General features: G+C 46.5%; 1 protein-coding gene across 2 annotated transcripts in view; it reads right to left on the minus strand.

The window, feature by feature from the left end:
- The window catches only part of ITPR2 (inositol 1,4,5-trisphosphate receptor type 2), a 380,387-nt gene extending 373,379 nt beyond the window's left edge, over positions 1-7,008 (minus strand). Inside the window, exon 1 of one of the 2 annotated variants that reach the window (XM_007517924.3) lies at positions 6,692-7,006. In XM_007517924.3, the coding sequence (XP_007517986.1) occupies positions 6,692-6,783 (92 nt within the window). In that variant the 5' untranslated portion in view covers positions 6,784-7,006. Of the gene's footprint in view, positions 1-6,691 lie in introns of both variants that reach the window. The other variant, XM_060194551.1, reaches the window with a different exon arrangement.
- Positions 7,009-14,178: the final 7,170 nt, after the last annotated feature.

Below are 14,178 nucleotides of genomic sequence, written 5' to 3' on the forward strand. Positions count from 1 at the left end.
TGGTGCAAAGCAGAAGGACCGGCAGAAGGATGGGTATACGAATCCCAATTCGAGCACTGGCTCCCCACCTACGGGGGGTCACTTCACAGACGGTGAAGAAGGTCTACAGCTGTCTTCCTCTCTCTGCTCTATCTCCCACTCCTCTCTCAGCTTCTCTCTGTCCTATCTATCAACAATGGCAGCAATAACAAGGGCAACAAAATGGAAAAAATGGCCTCCAGGAGCAGTGGGTTCATAGTGCAGGCACTGAGCCCCAGCGATAACCCTGGAGGCAAAAAATAATAACAAGTCCACTGTTTTTGTATTTGTCTGAGGACACTCTCTGCCCCTGAAATTGAAGTCCTACAGGTTGGGCCTAGAGACATTCTGTCTCCACAGGGTCCATTATCTACATTCTGTACATGAACAGCTCCAAAGCTTCTGTTCAGCCTAGAGGCCAGGTCGCTACCTCTGATCTATGCACTGTAGCCAAGCATCAGGGACACTTGAGGGAGGACCGCTTACCTGAGGGTCAAAAAACTGTGAGCACAGTTGAACAGCTTAAAATAGACTCTGTGCATCACTTCAGAAACTGTCTTTGTAAGAGAGCTGACTTCAAGGCCCACAACACAGCACTGCCAACTCTCAGGCTTTCCAAAGCAACTCAGTTTTCTCCCTATCCAATGGATTATCAAATATTTTTAGCACATTGTCCCAGGCCTTAGCCAAAGCAAAGTGGAAAATAATGGCTGATATTTGGAAGAGTTCTAGTCATAAGATAATACTGGTAATTAACAAACTAGTATAAAAAAATAATAAAAGTTGTTTTTAAACATTTCTGGTTTCATCTCTAACCTGCCATTGGCTGAACAGCCCTATTAGGGCAAAGATTTTTATAACTGTAATAACACAAATAAAATAAATAAGAAAAAGAAGAAAAGATGACAATAAATCAAATCTCTGAACATTTAAATAAAAATAAATAAGGTAAGCAGGAAAAAAAAAGACAGAAAGGGAAGTACAAGGGATTATATTTGGGAACAAGAAAACATCAACAATGATTACATACTTGTGTTCAGCTGAGGAATGAGGTCTGAATCATGAACTGTGTGTTAACATCTATCCACCTGATATCTACAGCTTACACAGAAGCAAAGGTTGTGTTGAAGTCATTCAACTGGCCAAAACTGAGCACAGAGTAAGAACTGACAAAACACGGGCGCCTCTGGTCACATGCTCTGACCCAGAAAGCTGAAGTCTCAGAAAATGACAACAACTAAGAAAATAAATCTCAGTGGAAATAAAACAGAGAAGGTAGCCAGAGAGGTAGCAGTCTGTTATGGCACCAACTTGAAGGTCTGATACTCAGAGGTCACAGGCACAATACAATCCCACCACCACCAGAGCCATGTTCTGGTCTTCCTTCACCCATTATTTTTATTTCTCTCTTGTAACAAATAAATCTAAAAAAAAAAAAGGAAAGAAAGAGAAAATATATATGGCACACCTGGTTAAGTGCCCACACTTAAAAAAAAATTCTAGGGAGCCAGGCAGTAGTAGCACACTGGGTTAAGCACAAATGACATGAAATGCAAGAACCAGAATAAGGATCCCGGTTCAATACCCTGATTTTCCACCTGTAGGGGGGTAGCTTCATAAGCAGTAAAGCAGGTCTGCAGGTGTCTATCTTTCTCTCCCCCTCTCTGCCTTCCCCTCCTCTCTTGACTTCTCTCTGTCCTATCCAACAACAGCAGTAACAACAAAAACCACAACAACAAAATGGAGAAAATGGCCTCTAGGAGCAGTGGATTCATGGTACAGGCACCCAGTCACAGCAATAACCCTGGAGGCAAAAAAAAAAAAAAAAAAGTAACAATGGTTAAAAAAAAAAAAGGAGGGGGGAATGATTTACTTAAAGTACATTAACCATATTCATTCACTAGAATTTAAAGCAGTTTCCTTAAGTCAGTAGAAGTTATTCGATCTTTAGCTGGAAAAATAAGCTAGGAAATATAATAGCAGGCCTTTGTTACACCTATACAAGTTGAACAACAAAACTTTGCCTTACTTTACAGCAATTCAGGATTCAGGGACATCAGGTAAATAGTAGTTAAAGAGTAACTAGAGAAAAAAAGGGAAATGCAAATCCTTGCAACTGGGGCATTTCTCATTTCGCACAGACTGAGGAGTCACACTCAAAAGCTGGGTCACAGAGCCTGAGAAAGCCTTGCCACTTCCCCAGGAAAAAGAGCCCAGAAAGAAGCCTGCTGGCCTCTAATGCAATGAAACGCTGATTTTTTTTTTCTTATTCAGTTGAATTTATTTCTGGAAGAATTCTCCAAAGTTAAATACTTAACACTGTAACCCTTCCAAAGCATAATGACATATTAAATATCAAAATCAGGAAATTTACATGCAAATAAAATACCTGACTTACTTCAAGAGACTACATAAACTCAGTTCTCATTAACTAACCTCCTAAACTGAATTTGAAAAACCATCACACTAATGAAAGTGACAGAGCTAAAATAGACATAGGAAACCTCAAACCTAATTTTTAGCTTTCAATGAGTTTATTATGACAGCAGGATAGACTGTTTTGCTAAACAAATACAGTACCCTCAAGCCAGCTCTTAGGCTCCTTTTAGCAATGCTTACAACTCTGGAAGGAGTGTAAAGGTTACCCACATACGAGCAGGCTATAGATTTTCATAGCAACCTTCTTGAATAGAATTAGACTATTTCATCAAAACAAAGATTGTTTTACTTTTGTAAGGGGGAGAAGAGAGCACTTACTCTTAGTGTCCAGAAATATAGGACAACAATAAATAACAAGGGCAAGGCCACATAGCTGGTTAGTCCCAGACCTAGAATCAACGATGCAAGTAACAGATCACAAATGAGATTCTAAACCAAGAGGCACTCTTGTCTCCCCACCCCAAGTCAGGACTTCCTATGTGCAAAACAATTTCACTGGAGCTTTCTATCTCTTTCTTGGTTTTTTTTTTTTTTTGATCTCTTTATTGGGGGATTAATGGTTTACAGTTAACAGTAAAATACAATAGTTTGTATATGCATAACATTTCCCAGTTTTCCACATAAAAATTCAACCCCACTAGGTTCTTTTTTTTTTAATTTGTTTATTTATTGGATAGAGACAGAGAGAAATTGAAAGGGGAAGAGAAGATACAGAAAGCTGCAGCTGGACGGTGGTGCACCAGGTTAGGCGTATATAGTATAAAGCGCAAGGGCTGGTGCAAAGATCCCGGTTTGAACCCGACTCCCCACCTGCAGGGAAGACAACTCACAAACAGTGAAGCAGGTCTGCAGGTGTCTATCTCTCCCCCTCATCTTTCCCTCCCCTCTCAATCCTGCTGGCAGGAGCAGTGGATTTTCATAGTGCTGGCACCGAGCCCCAGTGATAACCCTGGAGGCAAAGAGAGAAAGAGCAACACCTGCCGCACTGCTTCACCTCTCCTAAAGCTTCCCCCCTGCAGAAGGAAACCAAGGGGCTTGAACCCAGGTCTTTGTGCATAGTAATGTATGCACTCAACCAGGCATGCCACTGCTTGAACCCTTGATGGTTTTTTTTTAAAATATTTTATTTATTTATTTTAGTGAAAGATACAGAAAGAAAAAAACAGAAAGACCAGAGCACTGTTGGTTGATGATGGTGCTGGGGATTGAACCTGGCCTCAGGAATGCAAATCTTTTGCATAACCATTTAAGCTGTCTCTCCAGCCCTTTTTTTCTAATTTTTTTAAAGATCTTATTTATGACAGAGACAGAGGGGAGAAAACCACAGCATCACTCTGGCACACGCCAGGCAGGAGATCAAACTCAGGTCCCCATGCTTTTAAGTCCAGCCCTCCAGCCACCATGCTTCCTCTAGGGCTGTCTCTGTTGTAACAGAGAAATATCCAGCTAATGATTCTACAGCAATCAGTTGAAAAAGCTCTTTCAATCAAGATGATTGGGTTTCGTGGCCCTAACACCAAACACTTGCAAAACAGAAGGTCTACCAACTGAATTCTAAACTAAGAAGCTTCACAAGTGGGAGCACTTCCACACTCCTTCCTCACCAGACACTCAGGCTGCACGCTATTCACAGAGCCAAAATGTGTACTCCACTCAAATGCAGTTACCACATAAGAATGGTTGGATAAAGAATAATATAGACTCAATGAAATACTGCTCTAATATAAAAACTAGAGGGAATGAAATAAGAAATGAGAGACAATTACTGGATGGCTTCACTCATATGTAGAATATGAATAACTACTACTAATGAGCTTGCAGAGGTACTAATCATAATGACTCTTGGACTGTGAAAAGTATGGAATGGAAGATGAAGGAGGAAGAAACGGGAAGATGGACCTCTTTGGTACAATAGTGCAGAAACCTGGTTCCAGTGGGTGTGGTGAGTTGTATACATATAAGTGTGGAATCATATTCCCAAGGTCTACAAATGTAAACTTAAAAAAGAAGAAAAGTAATTGAGCTGTACAGAGGTCTTTCCCTATTAACCTCAGCAAGACTCAGCCTGTCAACAGAAAAATAACACAATACACACATTCTATGGAAACTTGCCTTTAGAAATACCAGCAAGAAATAGTCTAGAAATAGGTCTCCATGTGCATGTGATAGATTAAAGGTCTAGCTCATGATCCTCAAAGTTTTCAGGTGAGAGTGTGTTAGCAAAGAACACAAGCCTAGCTGGGACCCTGGAGAGAGGTCACCATGCAGCCTTCATGGGCCCTGGCTGTCATATGCTTTACATTGGTTTGTTCTAGCCCTCCCCCGCCAAGAGAATTGGATCAGTCCTTTCGAGGGCCTGCTTGGCCCCGCCCCAAGGAACCCCAGGAGAGGGTTCCTGAGTTCGAGAGTTCCAGAGTTCCTGAGTTCGAGAGTTTCAGGGTTACAGAGTAAGAGAGAGTTCCAGTGTGCCAGAGTTTCAGAGGGTTCCCGAGTTCGAGAGTGCGAGAGTTTCAGAGGGTTCCCGAGTATGAGAGTTCGAGAGTTCCTGAGTTCGAGAGTAAGGGAGAGGGTTCCTGAGTTCCAGAGAAAAAGAGGGAGTGCTTGCGCTGCCGCAAAGAGACAGCAGAGTTCTGTTTGGTGATTAGTTTGTCTTAGTTTATGAATCGTTGTTCCTGAATAAAGAAATACAGCTTCCCTGCCCAGCCGTTGTCTCCGCGTCTCTGTTACCCGCTGTGAAGCAAGCCAGCCCGGCAAGAGCCTCCGCAGAAACCTGGTTCCAGTGGGTATGGTGAGTTGTATACATATAAGTGTGGAATCATATTCCCAAGGTCTACAAATGTAAACTTAAAAAAGAAGAAAAGTAATTGAGCTGTACAGAGGTCTTTCCCTATTAACCTCAGCAAGACTCAGCCTGTCAACAGAAAAATAACACAATACACACATTCTATGGAAACTTGCCTTTAGAAATACCAGCAAGAAATAGTCTAGAAATAGGTCTCCATGTGCATGTGATAGATTAAAGGTCTAGCTCATGATCCTCAAAGTTTTCAGGTGAGAGTGTGTTAGCAAAGAACACAAGCCTAGCTGGGACCCTGGAGAGAGGTCACCATGCAGCCTTCATGGGCCCTGGCCTTGGTTAAGGCCCTCCGTCACCACCCCTCTTCCCCTCTGTAAGGTGAGGGGCACAGGCCCCACGACTGCAGAGGTTGTAGCTTGTGTACTTGCCATCTGTTTCATTCCTCTTGGCCACACCTGAATGGAATAAGACACCAGATCCACGTCCTTCCATGTCCCGAGGTTCTGGACTCTTGCTCTAACTGTTGCTGTGGTTCTGTCCTCAAGGGTAACAAGCACTGCTCGGTCCCCAAAGTCGTGATGACCCTGGAGTTGCATAACTGGCCAGGGGTCACAAGTTTCACAAGCGGAGGAGCTGGGACTTGACCCTGAGTGTTCTGGGCCTGCTCAGAGCATAAGGAGGGGAAGGGTGACCGGGCAGCTGCGAGGCCCAGAAATCACGCTCACTGCAACCCCCACGGGGACATTCACCCTGCAGTTGTGACTTGCAGACCCAGCGTCTGGGCTGGCTGCCCTTTAGCTCCTTCTTCAGGTGTAAGGACCATCCTTCAATTAAATGGAAAGATGTCCCAGTCACAGCAAACCGAGGGAGTGCTGGTGCCTTCCATGTCACCACTTCCAGGGACGCGGGGGGGGGGGGGGAGATATGAAGCCTGAAATATACCCCCAAACACCTGTGGCGGTGGGCCAGGCAGCTAGGCAAGCGTGGCCAGGAGGCGGCGCCACTTCCCACTTCTCCGCGCCGCTCACACCCGCATCCCCCTTTATGCCCCCCACGGCCTCCAGCCCTGCGATAGCCTGAGTCCCACTAGAGGCTCGGCAGCCTGGGGAGCCAAGTGCGGGACGGGAGGGGACAGGTGCGCGCTCTCGACTGAGGGGGGCTTTTGGCACGGCCCCAGGGACTTCCTTCCACCCGGCAGGGCCCCCAGAGGGCGTCACGTCCAAAGCAAGAGGTCGCCGGGAAGGGGCGCGCTTTAGGGCACAGCAACCCCAGAGGAGGCGCGGGGAGCCCCCGCCGGCCTGCCTGCACTTGAATCACTTCCTCCTTTTCGGAGGCGTCCCCAGCCCGGGGAGCAGAGCGCCCCGGCCCCGCTTCCTGCCGTCGGGGCGTGCAGCCGGCTGGGGTGCCCCCCGGGGAGGGCGGGGGACCCCGGCTTACCCCAGCGTGCTGATGAAGCCATTGACCGAGCCCTCGGCGTACAGGGACACGATGTCCCCGATGTAGAGGAAGCTGGACATTTTGTCAGACATGCTGCTTCATGCTCAGGGGCGGCCGCGCTTTCGGAGCGCTCTCAGGAGGGGCGCAAGGCGCGGGGAGGCCCGCGGGAGCCGAGTCAGCCCGCCCCGCCCCGCGCTGCAGAGTTCCCGATGCTCCTGAAGTCGCCTTGGCGCCTGCTCCGGGCTCCGCGTTGCGCCCCGCGCCCTGCTCCGCCGGCGAGGAGGCGGGCGGCCCAGGACTGCGCTCCAGGTGGAGCGCCCATTGGGCGAGGCGCCGGCGGGGGCGCAGGGGCGGTGCGCGACCAATCCGGGCGCAGCGGCCAGGGGCGGGGCCGGGAGCGCACAGCCGCGGGGAGGCGCTGCGGAGCGGCAGCTGGAAGCCTGGAGCCCAGCTTGGGCCCTCCGACCCCGGCCTCTCTAGGGCTCGGACCTCTGGAGCGCGGGGACTTGCTCCCGAGCGGGGACGGGAGGAGGGAAAGTGGGCACGCAGGCCTGGGGCACAATCCACTCAGACCGTGTGACTGTAGAGCAGCAACAGAAGAAAAGACAGATGCACGAAGAAAAAGTAAAACAGCACGAGACGGAGAGGGACGGAGCGAAGTTGGTTTGGGGGGTGCTGTGCAATGCACGGCCTAGGGGACCCTGGCGCGCCAGCACACACCCAAGTAGACGCCAGTCTCCAAACCAGGCCAGTGTCACTTGGCCACCGGGGGCGGCGGACCCCAGCACTGCACAGCCACCTCCCAAGCGGCAGTCACCTCTCCCGGCGGCCCTATGATCCTTTAGCACTGGGAGCCCTGGGGCTCGGGGTCCGGAGGAGCGCAAAGACTCCGCGCCCACACCCCTGCTGCGCCCGGCAGCCTCAAGGTGGGAGCCCTTAGCCAAAACACCGGGGGACGGGGGAAGCAGGGAGGCGACCCAACTCCCCTAGTAGCCAGTTGTCCCCCGCCGAGCGAGGCTGGCGAGAGGGAGCCCAGGTTGCCCACCAGAATCCCAACCGAGCCTCAAAGATGCCCGGCCTCCAGGGCGGCTCTTGGCAGCAGTCACCCTGGGGACAGGACTGGGAGCGAGCTGACAGCCTGTTGTGCTGGGGAGTCTCTGTGTGTTGGGGTCAACCAGACCACTAGGGGACTTCTTTTTTTTTTTTTTTTAAGGTGTGATTGAGTCATTAAGCTAGGACAAGGGTAAGACCGGACCAGAGTACCTCTATGACATTGGTGCTGGGAACTGAATTAGAGACCTCATGTTTGCAGTTTGATACCCCTAGGCCCTCCTCTCCCCCATAACACACACACCACAGCCACCACCACCCCCCTTTTCCTCTGTGTCCTGTTAGAGAGACCAGCCAGTCTCATGAGCAGGCAATCGCCTGCTCCTCACCAGCTGAGACAAATTACATATTCCTGAGCACCACCCCAGGTTGGATTAATTGACTGGAAGCACTCAAACAATTTTTTTGTCTTTTTCATTCAGATAGAGAGACATAGAGAGGTAGAAATATCACAGCTTTTAATTTTCCTCTGTTGCCATCTTACCTTCTGTGTAGTGCCAACATGTAAAGCATGTAACATCTCCCTACCACACACACACACCGGTGAACTAACTCTCTACCTCATTATTTGGAGGCAGAATGTACTCCACCTTGTCAGAATTCTATTCTCCCAGACTAACTGTGTGTGCACTGTCTCAGTTCACATGGGCCTCTAGATGAACAAATCTTCTAAAGCAATCTCCACCTCCTAAAGCAAACATCTTCAGAATTTACAATGGCACCAGGGTAGTTAAGTTGGTGTTTTGTTTTGTTTTGTTTTTTTACCTTTCAGTGATTTTTTTGTCTTTTTAATTTTTTTTTAATTTCTTTATTGGGGACTTAATGTTTTACATTTGACAGTAAATACAATAGTTTGTACATGCATAACATTTCCCAGTTTTCCATATAAGAATACAACCCCCACTAAGTCCTTTGTCATCCTTTTTGGACCTGTATTCTTGCCACCCACCCACCCCAGAGTCTTTTACTTAGAACTCAAACAATTTAGGGAACCTCTCTGCTCCATAGATCAGCATCTTTTTATTTTTTTAAGACAGAGCAGAAGAGAGTAGTAAAAGAGACCACAGCACTGAAGCTTCCTTCAATGCAGTGGGGACTGGCCCTGGGTCACACAGGATCAGGAAGATAGCATGAGTTTCTAAACCCCAGCACCACCATAAACCAAGGCTTAGGGCTTTGGTAAAAAAAAAAAAAAAAAAAAAAAGTTACTTAATGAATTAAAAGAAAAGAAATTACACCTATAGGGTTTGGTATAGTGCCTGTCATAAAGTAAATGGTCAGTAAAAGCCAGGTAGTGTTTTGTTTTGTTTATTGTTATCCAAGAGGAAAGCCATGCGGAAGGTCCTGAGGAAACTGAAGGTCAGAGATGTGACCCAGGCAAATCAGAGTACTGTGAATGAGCAGGGTCAAGCCTCTCCCCAGAGAAACGCAGGCAACAGACAATCTTTCCACCTCAGGGCCTCCAGTAAGCAGTAATGGATGCCGGAGAGTTTACTGCAGTTTTTAACTCTTCCAAGGATATGTGAATTTTTAAATGTCTGTAAAACAAAGGCATAGTAGGGAAAACAAAATTTGAGACCAAAGAAAGAAAAAAATGGCTAAATTTGCAAGCTGGTTCTACAAAACTATCATAAAATTCCCCATGGGAAGCCTGCTCTGTACAAGCTCACAACTCTTATCTCTTCACAGAAGGGAGCTGATAAGACTCCCACCACGACCACCACCAGAAAGCAGCAGGCTGGGGTGGATGCCTGATTGGCTCAGAGAAGACAGATGCTGAACTTCCACCCCCTTCACCTCTGCAGGCTACCAGTGACCACCACCCACCCACCCCCAAGGCAGCCTGGAGAGTTCAAGTCCTGAAATCCCAAAGAACAATTCTCACAGTGAAGTCCAGTACCCCACTCCCCCTGGAGTTTCTGACCTGCTCTCAGAGGCTGACACTGGGAATTTCTACCTTGAAATGAGTGAAAACAGACAACTGTCGCCAGCCCACTTTATCAGTAAACACCAGTGCAATCTGAGAGTGAGCTTGAGATAAACTGTGAGAAAGGAAGACAAGCTCTTGATTTTTGCTAGAGTAACTCCACATGACAGTGTCTCAGGCTTTCCTCACCATTACAAATCAGCATCAATCTATATTACATCAGGTTTACCTCTGAATGTCCAATTTTTTGTTTGTTTGTTTGTCTTTTTTGTTGTTGCCAGGTCTTTACCCCTCTGAGTTGATAAAAAGGCAGACAAGAGGGGTTGGGGGAGGGGTGTCACAGTACACCAAAATTCCCTCCAGTGGAGAGTATCAATTAGGATACCACATTGTATTGGGGAGAGGGGGCAATTGTTTATTTGCAGCACTGGGGCCTCATGCATAGATACTCACCAGTCTTGGGCCAATTTTTTCATTCTTCTTATTTCAGAAAGAGGGATGGGGGTGGGTGGGTGGTGATGACTGTCCCAGAGCTTCACTGGGACAGTGCACTCCCATGTGGTGGCAAGGTTCAAACCCAAACTGCACATGACAAGGCAGACTCCCTACAGGGTGAGAGGCCATATGACGCCTTAAGGCAATAAATCCCAGTGATTATAATTCTTCAACTTTTTTTTTTGCCTCCAGGGTTATATAGCTAATGATTATTGCTTTTTTTCTTTGGCACCAGAATTATAGCTGGGGCTTGGTGCCTGCGTGACCCCACTAGTTTGAGCAGCCATTTCCCACCTTTTTTTAGATAGAGGATGAGAGACAAGAGGAGAGAGAGAGAGAGAGGAGCCCTTCTCCACAGTTCACAGATCTTCCCCTCAGCAGGCATTTACATGTGGCCTGGGGATCAAGCCTGGGCCCTTGTACATGGTAACACGGGTTCTCTAGCAGGTCAGCCACCTCCCACCACCCCAGGCTTCTTAAAACTATATTAATAAGGGATCAGGTTGTTGCACACCTGGTTAAGTGTTCATATTCCAGTGCACAAGGACCCAAGTTCAAATCCCCAGTCCCCACCTGCAGGGGGAAATCTTCATGAGTGGTGAAGCAGAACTGCAGGTGTCTCTTTGCCTCTCTCCCTCTCTGCTCTCAATTTCTCTCTGTCTCTATTCATTGATAAATAAATTTTTAAAAATCTTTTTTTTTTTGCCTCCAGGGTTATTGCTGGGGCTCAGTGCCTGCACCATGAATCCACTGCTCCTGGAGGCCATTTTCCCCCCTTTTTATTGCCCTTGTTGTAGCCTTCTTGTGGTTATTATTGTTATTGTTGATGTTGTTCATTGTTGGATATTGTTGATGTTGTTCATTGTTGGATAGGACAGAGAGAAATGGAGAGCGGAGGGGAAGACAGAGGGGGAGAGAAAGATAGACATCTGCAGACCTGCTTCACTGCCTGTGAAGTGACTCCCCTGCAGATGGGGAACCAGGAGGTTCGAACAGGGGTCCTTACGCCGGTCCTTGTGCTTTGCTCCACGTGCACTTAACCCGCTGCACTACTGCCTGACCCCCCCCAAAAAAAAACTTGTAATAACATGTAAAAATTAGTTATATCATAACTTTAAAAGGAAGATAAAATGTTCTGTGTTGTGTTTGATCAGTAAAATGTACAGAAAAGAAAGAAAAAGGGGGTCAGACAGTAGGGCAGTGGGTTAAGTGCACATGGTGCAAAGTGCAAGGACCAGAGTAAGGATCCCGGTTCGAGCCCCGGGCTCCCCACCCTTCACAAATGGTGAAGCAGGTCTGTAGGTATCTTTCTCTCCTCTCTCCTCTTCTCTATCTCCCCCTCCTCTCTCCATTTATCTCTCTCCTATCCAACAACAATGACAGCAATGACAACAACAACAATAATAACAGCAGCAACAATGATAAACAAGGGCAATAAGAGGGAAAAAATAGCTTCCAAGAGCTGTGGATTCATAGAGCAGGCACCAAGCCCCAGCATAACCCCGGAGGCAAAAAAGAAAAAAGATTCAAAACAAAATTACAGGTAAGGTTTTCTATTTTCCTAATGACTTAGGTCAGAGGTCTGACCTGTAGACCATGCATGACCCAGGAGATCATTTGGTCTGACCCTGCCAAGGCAAAACTGTAGGTGGAACTTGAAATTCAATAAACCCAGGAGTTGTTGTATTTTTAGCAACATTAAGTGCTAATTTTTAAGTTAACTATTCTGTATGGCCCACAAATCAAGTCATAAATATCCAAATGGCCCTTGGCAGAAAAAGAAAGGTACCCTTTCTTAAAACACAAATATTAAATTCTAAATTTTTTATTGGAGGGATTAATGGTTTACAATTAATTGAGCTGATGCCACATGGCATTATTTTTATAGCCCAAAATTCTGTTAGTCCAACAAGATGCAGGTGATTGTACCAGAATTAAGTGTGGACTTCTTATCCTCTATTTCATCCCCAGCAAACAGATATTATTTTTTAAAGGAGAAATATAAATCAACAGCAATAAGTGGTAATTCTAGAAAAGATGCCATCAGAAACAAAAAAATTCAAAATCTATGTTGACACAGGAGAGTGAATGAAATGAAACACTGGAAAACAAAGTCATCACTTGCTGCACAGAAGACATGGTGGAAAATTTCCTCAGGATGTTAATGTTCTGTAAGCCACCCAACTCTCACTTCTGCTTATCCAGAGGTTTCTGCAGAAGCCTCAGCTACAGCCCCTGCCAGGTGGTAACTAAGGGGTCTTTCCCAGAGTTATTTTTTGCCATGATTGTTCCTCAGATTGCCCTGCAGATGGACTCATTTATCCAGGGACCCTTGTCCTGACATCATCTTCCACACCTCCAGATGGAAGCTGCCTTCAAGGCCCCTCTGCTTACTGACACTCCAACCCGGCTAAGTAGCAGCAGCTGAAGCCCCCACCTTGCTAAGCACTTTTTACCAGTCTTTATTGCTGCCAGGTTTGTCACTGGGGCTCAATACATGCATAACAAATCCACAGCTCCTGGTGGCCTTTTATTCTTTTTTTCCTTTCATTTATTTTTTTAATAAAGACAGAGGGGAATTGAAAGGGAAAAGGGAAATAGATGAATGGACAGAAACCTACAGCACCTGGGGTCCATCAGGTTAAGCGCAATGGCGTGAAACGCAAGGACCTGGTTCAAGCCTCCGGCTCCCCACTTGTAGGGGGCATAATTTCACTGGCAGTTAAGCAGGTCTGCAGGTGTCTATCTTTCTCTCCCCCTCTCTGTCTTCCCCTCTTCTCTCCATTTCTCTCTGTGCTATCCACCAACAATGACATCAATAACAACAATAATAATAATAACCACAACAATAATAGAACAACAATGGTAACAAAAGAGAAAAAATGGGCTCCAGGAGCAGTGGATTTGTGGTGCAGTCACTGAGCCCCAGCAATAACCCTGGAGACAAAAACAAAAACAAAAAACTACAGCGCTGCTTCACTGCTTGTGAAGCTTTCCCTCCTGCACATGGGGACTGGGGGCTCAAACCTGGAGTTCTTGCACATGGTGGCGTGAGCTTTTCTGGGTGCACCACTGGCCTACTCCTCCACCCTGCTCTTTTTGCTCAGTTTTTTCTCCTTTCCTAATAGAATCTCCCCAAGGCAAAGAAATGGGGAAGCAGCTGGGAGAACTGTGTCCTAACTAACCAGTCTGGTTTGAAAGCATGCTTTCAGGTCCTAAATACTCAAAAGAGCACATGTTACCATACACAAGGACCTGGTTCAAGTCCATGGTCCCTACCTGCAGAGAGAAGCTTCACAAATGGTGGAGCAGTGTTGTTTGTGTCTCTCCTCTCTGTGTCATTCTCCCAATCTGTGTCTCTCATACTATCAAAGAAACTGGGGCTCAATACCTTCACCATGAATCCAACCAGTGACCATTTTTTTCCTTTTAGTTTTCTTTTTTCTTTCTTTTTTTTTTGAGTCATTCAAGCTTCTTTTTTTTTAAATTTCTTTATTGGGGAATTAATGTTTACATTTGATAGTAAATACAATAGTTTGTACATGTATAACATTCTTTCTTTTCTTCTTTGATAAAGACAGAGAAATTGACAGGGCCAGGTGGTGGCACCTAGTTGAGTGCACATGTTACAATGCATAAGAACTCGGGTTTGAGCTCCCGGTCCCCACCTGTAGGGTGGAAGCTTTGCAAGTGGTAAAGCAGGACTGCAGGTGTCTCTGTCTCTCTTCCCCTCTATCTCCCCCTTCCCTCTTAATTTCTGACTGTCTATATGCAATAAATAAATAAATAAATGTAATGATAAAAAATGAGGGGGCTAGGTGGTAGCACACAGGATTAAGCACACATAGTGCGAGGTGTGGGGACCGGCGCAAGGATCCCAGTTCGAGTGCCCATTCCCCACCTACAGGGGGTCACTTCACAAGCAGTGAAGCAGGTCTACAGATGTCATTCTCTC

This window comes from Erinaceus europaeus, chromosome 7 (genome assembly GCF_950295315.1).
Source record: "Erinaceus europaeus chromosome 7, mEriEur2.1, whole genome shotgun sequence".
NCBI classification, from domain to species: Eukaryota; Metazoa; Chordata; class Mammalia; order Eulipotyphla; family Erinaceidae; genus Erinaceus; species Erinaceus europaeus.